The sequence below is a fragment of the Salvelinus fontinalis genome, chromosome 11 (assembly GCF_029448725.1).
Source record: "Salvelinus fontinalis isolate EN_2023a chromosome 11, ASM2944872v1, whole genome shotgun sequence".
NCBI lineage: Eukaryota > Metazoa > Chordata > Actinopteri > Salmoniformes > Salmonidae > Salvelinus > Salvelinus fontinalis.
Genome location: NC_074675.1, coordinates 33,649,862 through 33,667,529, shown reverse-complemented (window position 1 = coordinate 33,667,529; position 17,668 = coordinate 33,649,862). Strand labels below are relative to the sequence as shown.

The following is a 17,668-nucleotide window of genomic DNA, read 5'->3' as shown; positions in this document are numbered from 1 at the left end:
AACTTCTGGTGTTTTGTGGTAGAAAACTAAGCTTGCATTTAATTGCACCTCCATGTTGCACACTAAGCTTCCATTTCTCCTCTCACACAGGGATTTTTGGATGAATTAAGATGAAATCGTCAACCCTTTTACTTTATTTGGCACTTAATATAGGCATTTTTTATTTAACCTCGAGATGGGAAAATTCTCTGCCTATATAACCGAATGTTAAATTATGTGAAATAAACTTACATTACCGAAATGGGACTGATTTCGTGGAACGACCCAGTGACCTTTCAAGTGATCAATATGTTTAATATCCCCCCCAGTGCTACATCAGGCTATATGTTGTAGTAACCTCTTATGATCTAGGCTATTAGTTTTTGTTGATAATTGGATATGGAGAAGGGCGAGCCGGTCAAGGATCGATTCAGACAAGGTGATAAATTGTATGACAAGCGACAGTTTAATTATGAGTAAAGATATCTGGTACAAGCGTATACGGTCTCGTTCCTTCGGCTCATAGAGAACCTCCAGAAAAAGCCCAGATAACAGAATGCATAGACATTTTATACAACACAGAAAGTAGGTTGAGTCTGGAAGTTCTGGTCCTTTGGTTGGTTCTGGACAGGTTGTTGTCTTCTCAGATTGGTCCTGATGAGCTGGGCGTCATCCTTCTGAGTCTTATAGCAAAAGTTCTTTGTTATCAAATGTTCAGCTAAGCAGGAGATTTTGTGTGTGCGTAGTCAGCCCTCCGTCCTTGAGTATGTGTGTGTGTCTGCACCCTTTTCTTATCAGTGTTTAGGAATGTTCTGTGTCAGCCATCTGTCTCTGGGTGTGTGAGAAACCCTGCTTAGAAAGAAGTTAGTTATAACAATGTAATAGCAATATGCTTGTGTTATTTTAAATGGTATTTATTACATTTTCCAGGCTTACTATAAAATCCCTACACCCTTTTACATTTCCCTGTCTAGGCGTCTGTTGCTGATGAGGCTGGTTGATGCCATTTGCCCTCAGTCAGTCGTTAGTTACAATAGGCCACATGTAGTAAGCCTCTTGTGACCTACATTTGCAGGAACACTAACAATGTAATAACCATTTTTTGGAAGCAGGCCTCAAATTTATCCTCAATCTATGTGTTGCTGAGGCTGGTTAGTAAGGATGTGAGCATTTTGGGTGATCTTAATGGTTCGCCTGGGCAAGGTGTGTGCTGTCCTGCTCCAGGGTTGAGCTCACTGACTGCTTCCTCAAGTCTGCAAAATAAACTCACCGGCTCTATTTCATTACAGAATGAGACTCGGAAGCTAGCGAACATCCGTATTCTCTCTCGTGCGTGCTGTGAGCTAGCTAGCGGAAGAGTCAGTCTCATCGGTATAAAACAAAGTCAATTCTTAAACACGTTGCCGCGACACAGATTTGTCGACCTTCAGAAAGGAAGCCGATTTGATCCGTCATCTAACGGGAAGGAAACGGGGTTGAGTGGAGACTAAAATGGAAAAGCAGTCGGTTGGAGGAGGAGATAGCCCTGCGCTGCCGGGAGTACCGAATCGAAACAACAAGCCACGAACGCTGGCCAACTCTGGATCGACACAGGCTAGCGTGGAGACATTGGACAGGTGAATATATAGCTTTTCCGGTGTCGCTACAAAACTGTTCGTGTTACTAGCTACACTGTTCTGATGATTTTGCACTGGGCAGTAGAAATATAAGAACGAATTCCCCTTTTCGTAGGCTGCAGACATTGTTTGTCATATGTTACAAAACGTTTAGAATGTTAGTACAGCGTTCGTTATGTTTGAGTATTGGCTCTTGGGCGGTGTATAGGCCTATCGTTGTAGAAAAGTGACTTGTTCTTTCCTAGGCAATAGCCTGCCTGCATGCATTTAGGTACTTGTTTGACATGTTGTTAGTGTTATTTTCAAAGAGTTTAACGTTTGATTTTCAAAGCGTTTCATTGTGCTGTAACATGCAGTAAATTCAAAGTAAGCTACTGTGTCTCTTGTGTATTTCGGCAACAAGAGCGCCAGATGGGCGTAGGGATTTGTGCTAGTAATGGGTCGTTGAACGGATCTTTTTGGTGAACGTCGGGAACTGAATCGCATCGGTGAAAGAGCCGTTCATTTGGTGCCCTGATTTTGCACACTGCTTTTTGAGCTCAAAAGATTTTCTACGGATAAGTTACAAAATAATGAGGATGAATCCTCACTGCATAAACAATAAATGTGGGGAGAGCAAGTAAATCTGGTCCACGCTCTTTTTTGCAGTGCGTTAAGAAAAACGTAATATTCCATATTTGGCCAGTTAAAAATGTATTTGAATGCGCATTTCACGAGCTGACATAATGGCAGACTTTTGGGCTTCACATTGGGGATTATTTTTTTATTTTATTGTTCTAGGTCGTTTTTTTAAGCATTGTGGAAAAAAAGAGCCGTTTGGGAGCCAAATGAGCCGGCTCGCCGAAAAGACTCGGAATGCCCATCACTAATCTGTGCCAAGTGAACACGCCCCTGTTCTAAAGCAGTGGCTTTGCCCAGCAGGAATCCGCCTAACCACGACCTATTTTTGCCCAGATGTTGCAAACAGGCTTTTTTAATGTTATGTAGCCTACTACTGTGCGTGACTGACTGACTGCCTACCTCTGGTATCTCTTAAACATTGCTCTCTTTCTCCCTCCCTTGAAACCACTATTGAGCCCTCTGTCCCACTCTGTCTGTCTCTTTGTTTTTGTGTCCCCTTGTCCCTCTCTCCTTTGAACTCTCTCTGTCTATTCCCCTCTCCCTCATGTCTCTCTCTCTCTCTCTCTCTCCCTCTCTTTCTGTATATCCCATATTCCTTCGTCTATCTGTGTCTCTCTGTCTTTCTGTATATCCCCTATATACCTTCGTCTGTCTGTTTCTCTCACCCCCCTCTCCCTTCATCCCTCGCCCAGTCCCACAGGTTCTCATGTGGAGTGGTGTAAGCAGCTGATAGCAGCCACCATCTCCATCCAGATGTCATCCATACCCCCAGACACTGCATCCAGAGACTTCAAGGTGGGGGAAACACGCGTGGTTGGTCGCATGCACAAGCACTGATACACACACACACACTTGCTGTTTGTAATAGCAGGCTTATGACAACACACACCAATGCACACACAATAACAGGTTTGGACACACACGTCATAACCTGTGTTTTCTGACTGACAGGTTGGGAGAAGGACAGATCTCCCAAGGGTAAGGTTAACCATAGCAGCAGCAGTGTTGCTTGTGTGTGTGTGCTTACACGCTCTATGTACCCAGTGTAGAGTGATTTAGGTAGTCTTCCTATGCTGAGTCTTTTCTATAGCAACTGACTCATTCATGCAATGTCATTCTTTTTGCAAAGGCCACAGTCAACCTTTTGTCTGTCTCTCTCTTTGCACTGTTCAGAAAGCATTATTTTAGTCTGTTTCTGAATTGAGGTTATAGCTTTTGTATTCAGTGTGTCAATGCTTCTCTTGCTGTCTGTTGCAGCTTTGCCTTCCGGGGATACACCACTGTTCAGGGGTCTGCTAGGCCTATCCTTTAGCTCTGTGTGTTTTGTGTATGTGAGTGTTAACCCGGAGAGTGTGGTTGTGTGTGTAGTAACTCGGTGTGTGCGGTTGTCTGTAACCCACAGGTGTCCAAGAGGCCTGTTCTCAGGGTAAGATTTGATGACTGGTGGCATCTACCCAACAGCCTTTTTAATATTTGTAGGTTATCTTAGTACAACCTGTCAAGGAGTGTGTTTCTTTGTGATTACCTACATATCGTTTATTTGTGATGTTCTACTTCTATTTTTATGGTTGTCAGCTAGTTCTTTGTGCAGTAGTTTGTAGGAGCTGTCATGCTGTTTGTACCTGTAGCTATTACTTTCAAGGATAAAGATACTGCGGGTCTACAGCCTTCAAGGTCAAGGCCAGCGTTTCCCAAACCAGAGGTCGCGACCCCGTGTGGGCTCGCCTGATTTGAAAATAGGGTTGCGAGAGAAAGTCCGAAATATGTTTTTCATTGTGCTTCATTCATGGAACACTGGTTTCGTCAGTAGCCTCCGGTAGCCACTAGATATGGTTGTAATAAACCGAGCCGTTTCTGTTTACTTACTACAAATGTGGCTCTATCTTTTCTAAATCAAACTGGGGGGAAAATAACAGAATCAATAACCAGGTTTCCATCCAACCTTTTTATTAGAGTAAGGGAAATGCCGGATAAAAAAATGTCACGACAGGCCTGATGGAAACAGCAAATTTGCCGCTTAACTTTCCAAATGTCAACAAAATCTTTTTGTGTCGGTAAAATGTATTATGTGTGGAATCGCCTTTATGCGCAAATATTGATATAATAACCATCATATCGAAGTGAACTTGGAGTCACAAGATAATGTGTTGTGGTCCTCCCACTACGACTCGTGAAAACGTGCAGTTTATTAAGGCTGCAGATGAAATAAGTTACTTCACAGGGTGCTGAAAGTGCACAGCAATGAGGTTGATGCTCCTTTCCAATAACTATAGAGGGTTTTATTCTAGTGACATGATGATAGATGCTTGACTGCCGTTTGACAAATAAAAAGAATCTCGCTCTTTTGTCCATAATAATCTCATCGTGAAGTAGGCTATACCTGCACTGTATCTGTGAGCTGTTGGCTAGAGTGCACGTGCCAATATCAGAGAGGACACACTCGCTATATAACGCAACAATTTGTGTGACAAAATCATCATTGGAATTTCGTGGGCTCCCGAGTGGCGCAGCAGTCTTAAGGCACTGCATCTCAATGCTAGAGGCGTCACTACAGGCCCTGGTTTGATTCCAGGCTGTATCACAACCGGCCGTGATTGGGAGTCCCATAGGGCGGCGCACAATTGTCCCAGCGTCGACCGGGTTTAGCCGGTGTAGGCCGTCATTGTAAATAAGAATTTGTTCTTAACTGACTTGCCTAGTTAAACAAGTCAATTTGATGTAAGCACCTCTGGTGGGGAAATGTACATATTGTTTTATGCAGATTTTAGAATGTTCTCATTAAAATCTGTTGCCAATTGGATGGTAACCAGGCTAATAATGATGTTCTTTTATACACAGAAAATCCTACAAACTCATTAACTGATGGTCTTCTCAACTTCTCTATACCATTTCTGATGCATTTGTCATTTCAAACCATACTTCCTACATATTGAAATACTGTCAAAAATACTGTCAGACTGATTTACAATATACTAAACATTAGCCGTTGATTACATCACTTTTCTTTTCCATAGTGAGGTCGCAGCTTTGCTCCCTTCTTCACTTCCGGTTAGAACTCTACTGACTCTAACTATTCTAATTTCTCCACAGTGCTTCACCCACTTAATGCTCACGTCCGGTCTCTGTGACCTTCTAGGCCTCAAAGACCCTTTTATCAACCTCTCTGCCCCTTCTGCATTCTCTCTTTCTCTCACGTTCTCTCTCTCATTTTCTCTTTCCTCATTTTCTCTCTTGTTCTCTCACCATAACTTGCAACTGTAAGAGAATTAACTCTTCCCTTCGTTCTCTCTTTCTCTCCGCTTCCACGCTTGCCTTGCCTCCCATCTTGGTCCAGGACTTTATGGAAAGGGGGCATTGTTACCAAGGCGATAGGGACTCTGAGCTTCCCCCCCACGCTTTGGCAAGTTTTGCTCTCTGTCCATCACTCCCTCCATCCCTCTCTCCTGCCCCTTCGGCCTCCTCTGTTCCTTATCTACTGCTGCCCCTTTCCCCTTGTCTATTTCTCTGTCGCTTTCACTCTCTCTTCTCCCCCCTCTCTCTGTCCATTCCTTCTCTTCCACCTACAACCTTCGTTTCATTCTCCTTCTGCCTCCCCCTCTCTTTGGCTGTGTAGCTGTAGCTCGGACAGTGAGAAAAGGTTCTGCTTAGAACCAGATGTTCTAGATCTCTGAGATGGTTCTATGGTTCTATGTTCTAGGCTCTCAGAGACGGAACCATGCAGGTCCAGATGGATGAGGTTCCACTGGTTCCGGGAGAGACCATCAAGGCTGTGGGTGGGCATCCATTCTGTGTCTCTGTCTCGCTGTCGCTCGTGCTCACGTTCTCTCGCTCTCTCTCGAATCCAGCCACTACCTTTCTGTGTGCCTCTCCCTCTCTCTCTCCCTCTAGATCTCTTTTTCTCCATTTGGACTTCTTTTCCCATTTTTCTCTACCTTTCTGTTTTCCTCTCTCTTGTCTTCAGCCTAATATGAGAGGAGCTCTAGTTGTTGACATGTCTGTTTGCTTTGTTGTTTGTCCCCTCAGCCAAGGATGTGATGTACATCTGTCCCTTCACTGGCTTGGTGACAGGAACCCTCACCAGCACCGACTATAAACTATACTTTATCAGCCTGGAGAGGGTAAGAGCACCCACATACACACTCAAGTTTGACTCAAGCTTGACCCTTGTTCACCCAACTCTTTATTTAAAACGTTTATATGTAAACTTCCCCATCCTGTTCCCGTCTCATTCCCGTCCCTTTCTCATCCCACTATTTTCCCAGGATACTCCGTTCATCCTGGATGTGAACCTGGGAGCGATCAGTCGTCTCGAGACCATCAGTGTCCAGAGTCATGGAGAGAACACACAGGGCATGGAGATAGTCTGTAAGGTGAGAAAGCACACCCTGCTACTGTTATAAAGCCTGTTTATTAAACCTGCACAAGGCTGTTATAAGCAGTCATAACAACCGCCATCAGTGGCCAGAGTGATGGAGGGAACATATAGGACATCGAGATAGTCTGTACCTTACAGACTACAGACTATCTCGATGTCCTATATGTTCCCTCCATCACTCTGGCCACTGATGGCGGTTGTTATGACTGCTTATAACAGCCTTGTACAACCCAGGAGTTACACACACTTAGGATTCTCTGTTAAAATGCATGTGCTTGCCCACAGGTTTACGAATTGTGTACGAGAGTTGAAGGAAGGATTGTTGGAATATCTGATTTCATTTGTGTTCATAGATTTTACTTATAAAAACTCTCTTCTCCTCTCTCTCTCCCCTTTCTCTCTCCCTCCATCAGGACATGCGTAGTCCCAGGTTTGCCTATAAGAAGGAGGACGCCAGCCAACCAGAGATAGTGGAGGTTCTAACAAAACACACCTTCCCCCTATCAAATGGCCTGGTAAGACCTGTCAATCAACCAATACAGGGCGGGAGTTAAGGATCCTAGCATTCTGATAGGTGCCGGCATGTAACTCAATATGGGTTGTGATCTTAGTTAAAATCCTTGCTTGTTCATTTGTTGAGACCTGTCACTTACTCTCCCTGTTTTATCCCTTTGCAGCCCTTGTTTGCCTTCCTGTATAAGGAGAAGTTTCTTGTGGACGGATGGAAGGTGTACGATCCCATATCTGAGTACAAGAGACAGGTAACCATGGCTGATATTAGCTAAGAGAACAGATGACATAAAAAATAATATTCCTGATTTTCCAACATTAGAAAATCTGAAATGTCTGTGTAATTGGAGAAATCCTGTGTTAGTAATTAGAGAGATCCCCTGAGATTTATTTGCTTTGAGTCTTAAAGTCCTTTGAAATGTTTCATGTAAGACTAACGGATATGTAATGGATAAATGCAGATGTTCTGTACATTACTTTGCAAGTAATGGACAACTAAACACACATTTACCGTAAGAAATAACATGTTTTAAATTCTATTTTCATTTTGATATGTGAATACATACCTTCAAATTTTTCCACTAAATCTGGTGGTTGTTAGTTCCAGTGGCGATTTTAGCATGTAAATCTTGGTGGGGCAAAAAAACGTGGGATGCATGCCAGCAAAGCCACAACACTAAACAATACATTAATTGAACTAGAACGGTGATAAGCGGTGCCCACAAACTGTTAGGGCCTACATAAAGCTGTCCCAACAGCAGAGTCCCAACACCTTACCACTGCTACACCTGGCTATCAGCGGAGTCTTGTTTGGCAGTGAAACAGTTAATTCAGCCTCATTTACTTCCTTTTAAAAAAAACATAGCTGATATGGCTGACTTGCTTAAAAAAAATTGGTTTCTGCAGTACTGTAGTTAAAGAACTGATGAATGAACTGTTCTTCACTACATTTAGAAGTTCTTGTATTCCTGCTCTCCCCACACCAGGGTCTTCCCAACGAGAGTTGGACCATCAGTAAGATGAACAGTAGTTATGAGGTGTGTGACACCTACCCTGCCCTGCTGGTCATCCCCACAAGCATCAAGGACGACGACCTCAAACGAGTTGTGGCCTTCAGGGCCAGGCACCGCATACCGGTACGTGTGGGGGTGGTATGTGTGGAGAAGAAAAAAAATGTTTTACCTGTTGGTGCTAGCTTTGTGTATACTGTGTACATGTTTAAATGTGCTGTTATTTTGAAAGTTACCTGGAAAGATTCCTCAAATGTTATCTTCAAAATTATGCCGAAACTTACCTTGTACCCCGCTAGGTGTTTACCATAAATCCACCCAGAGAGCCCAGGCCACTATAGGCCTTAGCAGCCAGCTAACTCTCTCCTTCCTTCCTCGCTCTCTCGTTTGCTCTCTCTCTCCTTCCTCTTCTTTAGGTATTGTCATGGATCCACCCGGAGAGCCAGGCCACTATAGTCCGTAGCAGTCAGCCTTTAGTGGGACCCTCTGACCGGCGCTGCAAGGAGGACGAAAGATACCTCCAGACCATCATGGATGCTAACGCACAGTCTCACAAACTCACCATATTTGACGCCCGACAGAGCAGCGTGGCAGACAACAACAAGGTGATCTATTGCAATTTAAGACCGATGTAGTCAACTGGAGACCGTGATGTAAGCATTGGTGTTCAAGCTAAGTTTGACTTGAATCTCAGCTACGTTCTATATCACTCTGTGTTTTATGGTGACCGTAAAGTGATGGTATGGTCAATGTCTGGTATGTACGGTGTTTGAGCATTTTTGGTGAATGTCCTGTAACTGTGTCTGCCTGTTTTGAGGTTACTCTTGTCACACCACCAGCTCTCCAAGGGTTATTGATTACTTCATGTCTGTTTCCATCTCTTCCTCGCCTTCTGCTGCATTCCTCTCTTCTCTCTCCTGCCCTCTCCCTTTTTTTCATTTTATCTTTTTTTCTCTTCTGTTTCTCTTTTGCCACTCCTCCCTTTTTCGCTCTGCTAAATGTCCTTTCCATCCCTCTCCCCTAGGCTAAGGATGGTGGTTATGAGAGTGAGAGTTTCTATCACAACGTAGAACTCAACTTCCTGGAGATCCCCAACATCCACGTGATGAGGGAGTCACTGAGGAAACTGAAGGAAGTGGTCTACCCTAGTACCGATGAGGCTCACTGGCACTCTGCAGTCGACCAGACACACTGGCTAGAGTACATGCGGGTGAGGACTCTGTTTCTCTCTCTCTTTTGCTCACAGGCGCATACACACACACTGGCTCAAGGGAGAGAGACGGATACGCACACAACACATTTTCACAAGTCCTTACATATCATCCCCCTACCCAGGTCCTCCTTGTGGGTGCAGTGCGTATAGCTGACAAGCTGGAGTCTGGTAAAACCTCTGTGGTGGTCCACTGTAGTGATGGGTGGGACCGGACAGCCCAGCTCACCTCTCTGGCCATGCTGATGCTGGACAGCCACTACCGCACCCTCAGGGGTTTCCAGGTGAGTAAGAAGGAAGGAAGGAAGGGAAGAGAGAGGGAGAGCAGACTGTAGTGAGTGAGGAAGGGAAACCTTTGTCTCTGTCGTCATTTGTGTTATAAGTAAAGTATAAGAGGTGTGTCTTCTCAGGTGCTGCTGGAGAAGGAGTGGATCAGCTTCGGACACAAGTTCGCCGCGGTGAGAGGAGTGTGTGTGGTGTCCGCATGGTTTCTTGTGTGTTTTCTTAAAGATGTCTGAGGGGATCTTTGTATGTGTGTGTTTAATAACCTGTGTGGGTGTGTTTCTCAGCGTGTGGGCCATGGGGATGAGAACCATGCCAACTCGGAGAGATCACCTCTCTTCATCCAATTTATAGACTGTGTCTGGCAGATGACCCGACAGGTGAGTGTTACACACACACGCGCACAGGGACGCACGCACGCACAGACAGACACAAACACTCACAGTACATGCATGTAGATGCACATCTGGTGAGACTTCCCTGCTACACACACACACACACTCACACACAGGTAATTGTGTAGTTATACTCAATCTGTCTTTCTGTCTCTTTATTTGTTCCAAGTTCCCTGCAGCATTTGAGTTCAATGAGTTGTTCCTAATCACCATTCTGGACCACCTCTACAGCTGTCTCTTTGGTACGTTCCTCTACAACAGCGAACAGGAGAGAGTCGCCAATGTAAGTATCATTTCTTCACCGGCGGGGGTGGGAGGCTGAGAGGTACAGTTCTCAGCTGGTCTCTTACAGTAAAACTGTCTATGGAATGTTAATTGACTCCTGCCCATCTGCCTCTTCTTCTTCCTTCTTCCTCCACAGAAAGTCCAGACTAAGACAGTCTCTTTATGGTCCTACATCAACAGTCAACCAGAGGACTTCACCAACCCGTTCTATGTGGACTATGAGCACCACGTCCTGTACCCTCTGGCTAGTGTTAGACACCTGGAGCTGTGGACCGGGTATTACGTGCGATGGAACCCCCGTATGAGGCCGCAGGTAGGGGTGTTGTGCACGTTTGTGGGTGGTAGTGTGCTTGTGAAGGAAGGAAGGAAAGGAAGGAAGGAAGGAAAAGTGTGTGGGTTCTGAAATCTGTCTTGCCTATTCCTTACATAAACTGCTTAACTGTGTACTAATCGTACTATACTATTTAGAAAAACTAGAATTTAAAAATATATACAGTATATTTTAGAATAAGGCTGTAACGTAACAAAATGTGGAAAAAGTGAGGGGGTCTGAATACTTTCCAAATGCGTTTTATGTTTGTGTATATCTTACTAACTATGTATCTCTCCCCATCAGATGCCAGTGCACCAGAACCTGAAGGAGTTGTTGTTCCTGAAAGCTGAGTTACAGAGGAAGGTTGAAGAGCTACAGAGAGAAGCATCTTCATCACACGGCTCTCTTTCCTCTTCATCAGAACGCACATCATCACCGTCACACAGCGGGGGCACGCCCCTACACACCACCGTCTGAATACACACACACACAACACCGTCTGATACACACACATACCCCTACCAACACGTTTTCTTTGTGTTCCCCTAGTTTTTCACATCAAGTGTTTTTATCATAGAGAAAATAAGTACACACTTGTAACAAAGTCTTGTTCTTGGTTGTGTTCAAATAAGAGAAAAGATATATGGTAATGTAATTGTTGAAAGAAATATTACAGTATTGAGAGAAATGCACCATAGTATTTTTGTCGAACGTTGAAAGTGTAAATATAAATAGATGTAACTAATATATTTCTACCGACCAAAAGTAGTATACTCTTTACGCATACTCTATTACAATTTCTAATTGATTTCATATTTCTAAACTATCAACAGCACTTAACTGCCACATTCCAGTAAGCATGTATTAATAAGCATGTTATATCAACTCAATGGCAGCCTATTCCCTATAGGGCCCGTTCAAAAGTAGTGCACTATGTAGGGAATAGGGTGCCATTTGGAGTGTAGTCTGAATAAGATCTCTCTCTCTCTGTACTAACTTAACCTGATCCAGCTGTGCCATAACTATTACTCTATAATATAATGTGCCCCCTCTTCCTGTCCGTCCGTTTAATGTGCCCTGACTGGAGGTTTACCTTTGTGTATGTTGTGTTCCTATCAACACGTTCCATTGAAAGTCTCTGTGCACTTGTTTTTTTACTCTGCATTTTTAGGTAATTTTTTTTCTATTCAATGTGCGTTTAATTTCTATGCAATGGTGATATCCATATGATCTGTATTATATCTTGTACTCTTGTTATCTGTGGTATTCCTTTGTGACTTTTCTTTCATTGTGCTGATGCCAAATCCTCATTTTATGTTACCAATTGCACCAAGATGCTCTCCTTGCCCTCTGCCGACGTTAATCAATGGTAATGTGGTCTGAGCTCGTATCCCCATTGTGGCTTTGAAGACACACTGCAGCAATACTGCTATCATATGATACCCATATCCTTTTCCTTGAGGATTAGATCAATATCATTTAAGCCTAACTAACCTTAATGTCTTTGACATGTGTGGTTTCTACTGTATTATGGTGGTTATAACTGTTTCCTGTGTCGTGATGGTTATAACACTGTTTCCTGTGTCAAGCTTATGTTCTCATTACTGTGCTGTTCCGTGGTAAATGTCATATGTATTTGTTTATTTTCCAATTATTATAACCTATTGTGTTTCTCTTAATTATTTTTTGGGTTGACATGGTCAAATAACTTATGAATCGATTTGTAACATATTTTCTATTTTGGCACACAGAACCTAGAGGCCATGAGTAACTTGGTGTGTAAAAAAAAAAATAAAAAATGGCACGAATTGGCCTATAGGTGGTGCTGTTATAAACAGTCTCACTTACGCCCTCATATCCGTCGCCCCGTTTGACCTAGAGACTTGAAACATTGTATGTAGGTGAACAAATTTGCTTCAAGGACCCATAAGGTCAGGATAGATTTTCCTCCATCTTGAAAATGTACAAATAACACCAAATTCGGTATGTAGGCCCATCTCTTAACTTAGCTTGAGCAACGCTAAAGTACATTGTGTCAAACTCATTCCACGGAGGGCTGAGTGTCGGCAGGTTTCGCTCCACCCTTGTACTTGATTGATGAATTAAGGTCACTAATTATGGGGCGGCAGGTAGCCTAGTGGTTAGAGCGTTGGGCCTGTAATTGAAAGGTTGCTGGATCGAATCACGAGCTCACAAGGTAAAAATCTGTCGTTCTACCGGTGAGCAAGGCAGTTAACCCACTGTTCCCCGGGCGCCAAAGACGTGGGTGTCGATTAAGGCAACCGCACCGCACCTCTCTGATTCAGAGGGCTTGGGTTAAATGCGGAAGACACATTTCAGTTGAATTCATTGTTGGACAACAGACTAGGTATCCCCTTTTTCTCCTTCCCACCGGAACCCGGTGGTCTTAATTGAAAGGAAAAACCTGCAGACACTCGGCCCTCTGTGGAATGAGTTTGTTACCCCTGAGCTAAATGATTGGTTGAGAGATGGCCGAGTTATTGATAAATCAGGACATTTGATTTGACGTGTATTTATATCCTTTGTAAATCCACTCCACAATGGCCTGGAATCAACTGGAAATGTTTTAGGGCATTGAAATTAAAAAAGGAAACTTAACAATTTACTTTTATGACTATATAATGGTAATGCTTAAAATAGTCATAAATATTCTCATGGACTAAAAGTCAGAAACTCAATTTGGTATTTGGACTTACAATAGTCCCTAAGGAGTTTGAGAAATAGTATTAGCACATATGGTAATATGCAAAAAAAAAAAAACGTAAAATGTTCTCCTGAACAATATGACCAAATTGAATGTAGGCTCATAGTTTGAGAAAAGCTAAGGAATTGGTCAATAGATGGCAGAGTTATTGACAAATCAAAAATCTGTGTGTACATTTAAATCACTTCACAGTGGCCTATCAACTTGAAACTTGTCGCTATTTTGGTATTAATATTTTTTTAAACAAGGAAACTATTAACATAATTTATTGAATATTCGAAACATACAATATACTTGCAGTGAAGCCGCTCAACAACTATATCATACCGGTCATCCAACAGATTCCCATTCAGAGCAACACACAGAAGCATCCAGGGTCAATGCCCTGCTCAAGGGCACGTTGACCGATCTACCACCAGGCCAAAAAACGTGAACCCGAACCCTCCATTAGCTGTCCCTCAACCATTTGAGACCCCTCCCACAGTCCCCCCCAGGAAGAAAAATGTACAATTAAAAATACAATTCCATTCCCCACCCCCGAGAACTTTTTAATGTTTTATTTTGACTTTTTTATCTTTGACCATTAACTTTTATCTTTGACCATCATTCTATCTCCCACACAGCATCCACTCCCACTTGTCTCCAATTCCACATACTAACCCTGAGCTTCCCTCAGCCCATCCCATCTGTCTCTGCTGGCCACCCACTTCGGGTTTCTACGCGACACATATCTTTCAACTATGCTGTGATGTTTAACGTACAATTTCAATCTATCTGATCGAATAGAATCCACAGACTGTGAGTTGAAGATAAATACTTTTACTACGAGTATTAGTAATTGACTGACCCTGCTTACAATTGTATGTGATCACATGTTATGCGTTGGAATACTTTGGAACAGATTTCCATAATTAAAATCACTTGGAGCTGATTTGGTGTTTTTTTTTTATGTCCAACAATAAAAATGAAATAAAACATTTTGCTCTGAAAACTTGGGCGACCAAATAAAATCACCTGTGGGTCAAATTCAGCCTGCGGGCAACCAGATGGGGAACCCTGTCCTACACGATGGAGTGATTGCTTTGTTATCCAACTGATCTTGTGTCTTTCCTTTCATCCTGTGAACCCCGTTCATTGCTGCTCACAGATTTTTTAGCATTCTGTGTTTTACCATGTGTTTTTTTTTCAGTCATCTAACATGTCAAGCATTCGGTATTATGCTTTGGTGCTTCTGTGAATACTCTAAATAAATCCCAACCCCCTCGGAAACATGTCATATCTGTATATGAGCTAGCCTGAGTGCCTGTCTGTTTGTGTTTTCATGCCTACTCCCTGTCACACCAAACTGTTTGTCTTGACAACAACAGCAATGGAGTTGGCAAGAACAGAAACAGACGTACACCCAGTCCAGTGTTTGAGCCATTGTCAATAAAAACCTTCAGACATTCCACAGATATAAAAAATTTAAGCAGACTCCAGAGTCTTGGGGTTTCTTTTCTTTTCAAATTATTTTATTGGGTTTCATTGATTGATGAATGTTGTTCCATAATGTATTGCCAGTGAGAGTGAGAGACAGCAGTGAGATATAGTATAGAACTGCAGCAGTATAGAAAGCCTCAGTAGGAATCATCACATTTCTGTTGATAGTATAAGATTTATCCAAGATTGTCCAACATTCAGATGCTCATTGTTAGTTAGCAAACCAGTGGCCTTTATTGACTGTGTGTGTGTGTGTGCATACATGTAAAATGTGTGTTTTGTGTGTGTGATTGCGCATACATATGTACGTGCGTGCGTGCGTAAATTGTGTGTGTGTAGTTCAGTTGACAGGCACTAGTGAATCAGGCGTGGATTCTGTGCATGCAGAAGGCCATATTGTTAGTATGTATCTGAAGTGAATGGTACAGTCGGAATACATTGTTTACATTGTGATGTCATAAGAGCCCTGCGTTCTTACTTCTAACTGGTCAGTGGGGTTGGAGTGACAGCTAGTGCAACGACTGGATGATTTCACTCTAGAATAAGATAAAGAAGAATGAGACAGTTGTGTAATAGATCATTCTTAATGAAGTATATCTGCACTGGAACCAAATTGAACTGTGTCTCAAAGAACACCCTATTTCCTAGATATTAGTGTACTACTTTTAAAACAGAGACACCAGTGAATGGAACTGGGTAGGAAAACGTGGCACTCTTGCGTACTTCCAGGTTTCTATTATGATGACATACCGGTACAATCCTTATTGTTCTCATCCTAGACTTCACTGCCAGTTCATACATTCCTTCACGTTCAACCACCAACTACTACTCCTGATCCAAATATATTATCATCAGACCAAGCCTACCAATGCTAGCCTTGTCCCAGATCTGTTTGTGCTCTTGCCAGCTCCATTGCTGTCATGCGTCAAGTCATAAGGAGTTGGCAAGAGAGCAGAAACATACTGGTGCCCAGGCTTTCTCAATGCAAACCCAATGAGGAAAACTTCCAAAGACTACTGCTAAATATCCCAAAACATGCGTTGTATTTCTGTACAGTTTCATTATAGCCCATACCGTTATATGTGTAGTAGAGGAGCCCCTAGATTTAAGGCGATCCAACTGCTGCTATGTCTGCTACCTTCAGTTTCCAGTTATCGTAAACCATAGAAACTAAGGGAAACATCAAAGCCTTAGGACTGCAAACTACTGGGCAGCGTCTCCTAGTTCATTGACTCGTATACTACTGTATATACATTTCCTTATGTCTTCGAAAACTTGACATGATCTAATTTCCAAATCAGGCAAATTATCCATACTGCATCCAAGAGGCACAATAATACCCTTCAAAACCATAGTATAGCATAGTACCACAAGAGTACACAATAGTACCACAAGATAATCATCTCACAGGCAGTACTGATACACACAAACTCTGTGCTCTTCAAATCAAATTCTCTTATATCTACCAAGCCTATAACAAGTCTATGACAAGGGATGCTGGGATTCTTCGCCCTAACAGTCTCAATCCACATTTAAAAAAGTGAATATTTGTGAGGAATTTCTATGTCATTTTATTTTGAGGATTTTTATGTAGCTATGTGATGTCGTTATCATGTGGAAGACACTCCTAAACATTCAATTGGTCCAGAATCGAATGTCTTCACATGTGTTTTATTTTTGGTTGTGCCCAAAACTACCTCGCATGCAATAGTAAAAAGAAAGGGGATTCCTTCCTCTACTATTTAGTGGCAGTTATAAAGTGAAACATTCAACCCAAAGCACAACACTAAGATCCAATATCTGAAAATCTTCCAATGGTCAAATCCATCAATGCTACATCTTTGGTGGGTTTTTGAACATCTTTGCTACGAGCGAAAAACACCGCGGTAGGCGCTGTCGCATCTGAGTTAAGAGAAAGATTACATTCGTTTAACATTCGTTGTTGGTTGTTTTTGTGTGTAAGCACAGATCTCAGTCACGGGGGTGTTTTAGCCATAGAAATAGAATACATAGAATGGACACATGCCCTTAGACCACTGGAATTCAATTGGTAGTTCCCATAGAAATATCATCTCTAGTTCCTACACCATTGTTGCATGTGTAGAACACTGAGAAGATTCTAGCCATTGAATGTTCCATTCCAGACTGGTCTCATAGACTAGACGTAACATAGTAAATGCAAATCCATAACACTGAAATTAGTATGATGTTACATTTGGTATAGCGCGAACATCTAGCAACCCAAAGGTTGTGTTCAAATCTCATCACGGACAACTTTAGCATTTTAGCTAATTAGCAACTTCTTACTACTTTTTAGCTCATTTGTAACTACTTAGCATGTTAGCTAACCCTTCCCGTAACCCTAACCTTAACCCTTTAACCTAACTCCTATTCCTAACCTTAACCCCTATCCCAGCTAATTTTAGCCAGCTAGCTAACATTAGCAACAACAAATTGGAATTTGTAACATATTGTACGGTATGCAAATTCGTAACATATTGTACGCATTGCAATTCGTAACATATCATGAAATGGAGGAAGGACATCCACAAATTAAAACATACCATATGAAATGTAACGTATTATATTAAATGGAGTGTCTTGGGTTTACATACCAAATGCTCAGAGACAACGTTGTTCATTCTATTGATTCTAGATCTATGGGGTTAGCACTGTGGGACCCAGCATGAGCTAGCAGGTTATAAGGCATAGAGAAGCACCATAACTACTACAGCAGTGTCATAGGAGAGAGGTTAGCAATGCACACCTGAATCTGGGTGACAGAAGAGGAAAGTGTTAACTACGGTTCTCCAGTTACTCACTGCCCCTTAGTTAAAGGACCAGTGCAGTCAAAAACGTGATTTCCTA

At 42.5% G+C, this 17,668-nt stretch overlaps 1 protein-coding gene across 6 annotated transcripts; it reads left to right on the top strand.

The window, feature by feature from the left end:
• Positions 1-1,009: 1,009 nt before the first annotated feature.
• On the top strand, positions 1,010-14,590 carry LOC129865598 (myotubularin-related protein 1-like). 6 transcript variants are annotated; one of them, XM_055938494.1, is made up of 18 exons: positions 1,010-1,595; positions 2,909-3,011; positions 3,168-3,194; positions 3,619-3,642; positions 5,914-5,989; positions 6,240-6,334; positions 6,479-6,586; positions 7,005-7,106; positions 7,269-7,352; positions 8,088-8,237; positions 8,528-8,716; positions 9,136-9,321; positions 9,447-9,605; positions 9,732-9,779; positions 9,891-9,983; positions 10,168-10,281; positions 10,420-10,596; positions 10,900-14,590. In XM_055938494.1, the coding sequence occupies exons 1-18, from the start codon at positions 1,471-1,473 to the stop codon at positions 11,071-11,073; spliced, it is 2,034 nt and encodes a 677-aa protein (XP_055794469.1). In that variant the 5' UTR covers positions 1,010-1,470; the 3' UTR covers positions 11,074-14,590. The 6 variants fall into 6 exon arrangements, with proteins under 6 accessions (XP_055794469.1, XP_055794468.1, XP_055794470.1 ...); XM_055938493.1 differs by lacking the exons at positions 3,168-3,194; positions 3,619-3,642 and adding an exon at positions 5,551-5,616; XM_055938495.1 differs by lacking the exon at positions 3,619-3,642.
• The last annotated feature ends 3,078 nt before the right edge of the window (positions 14,591-17,668 follow it).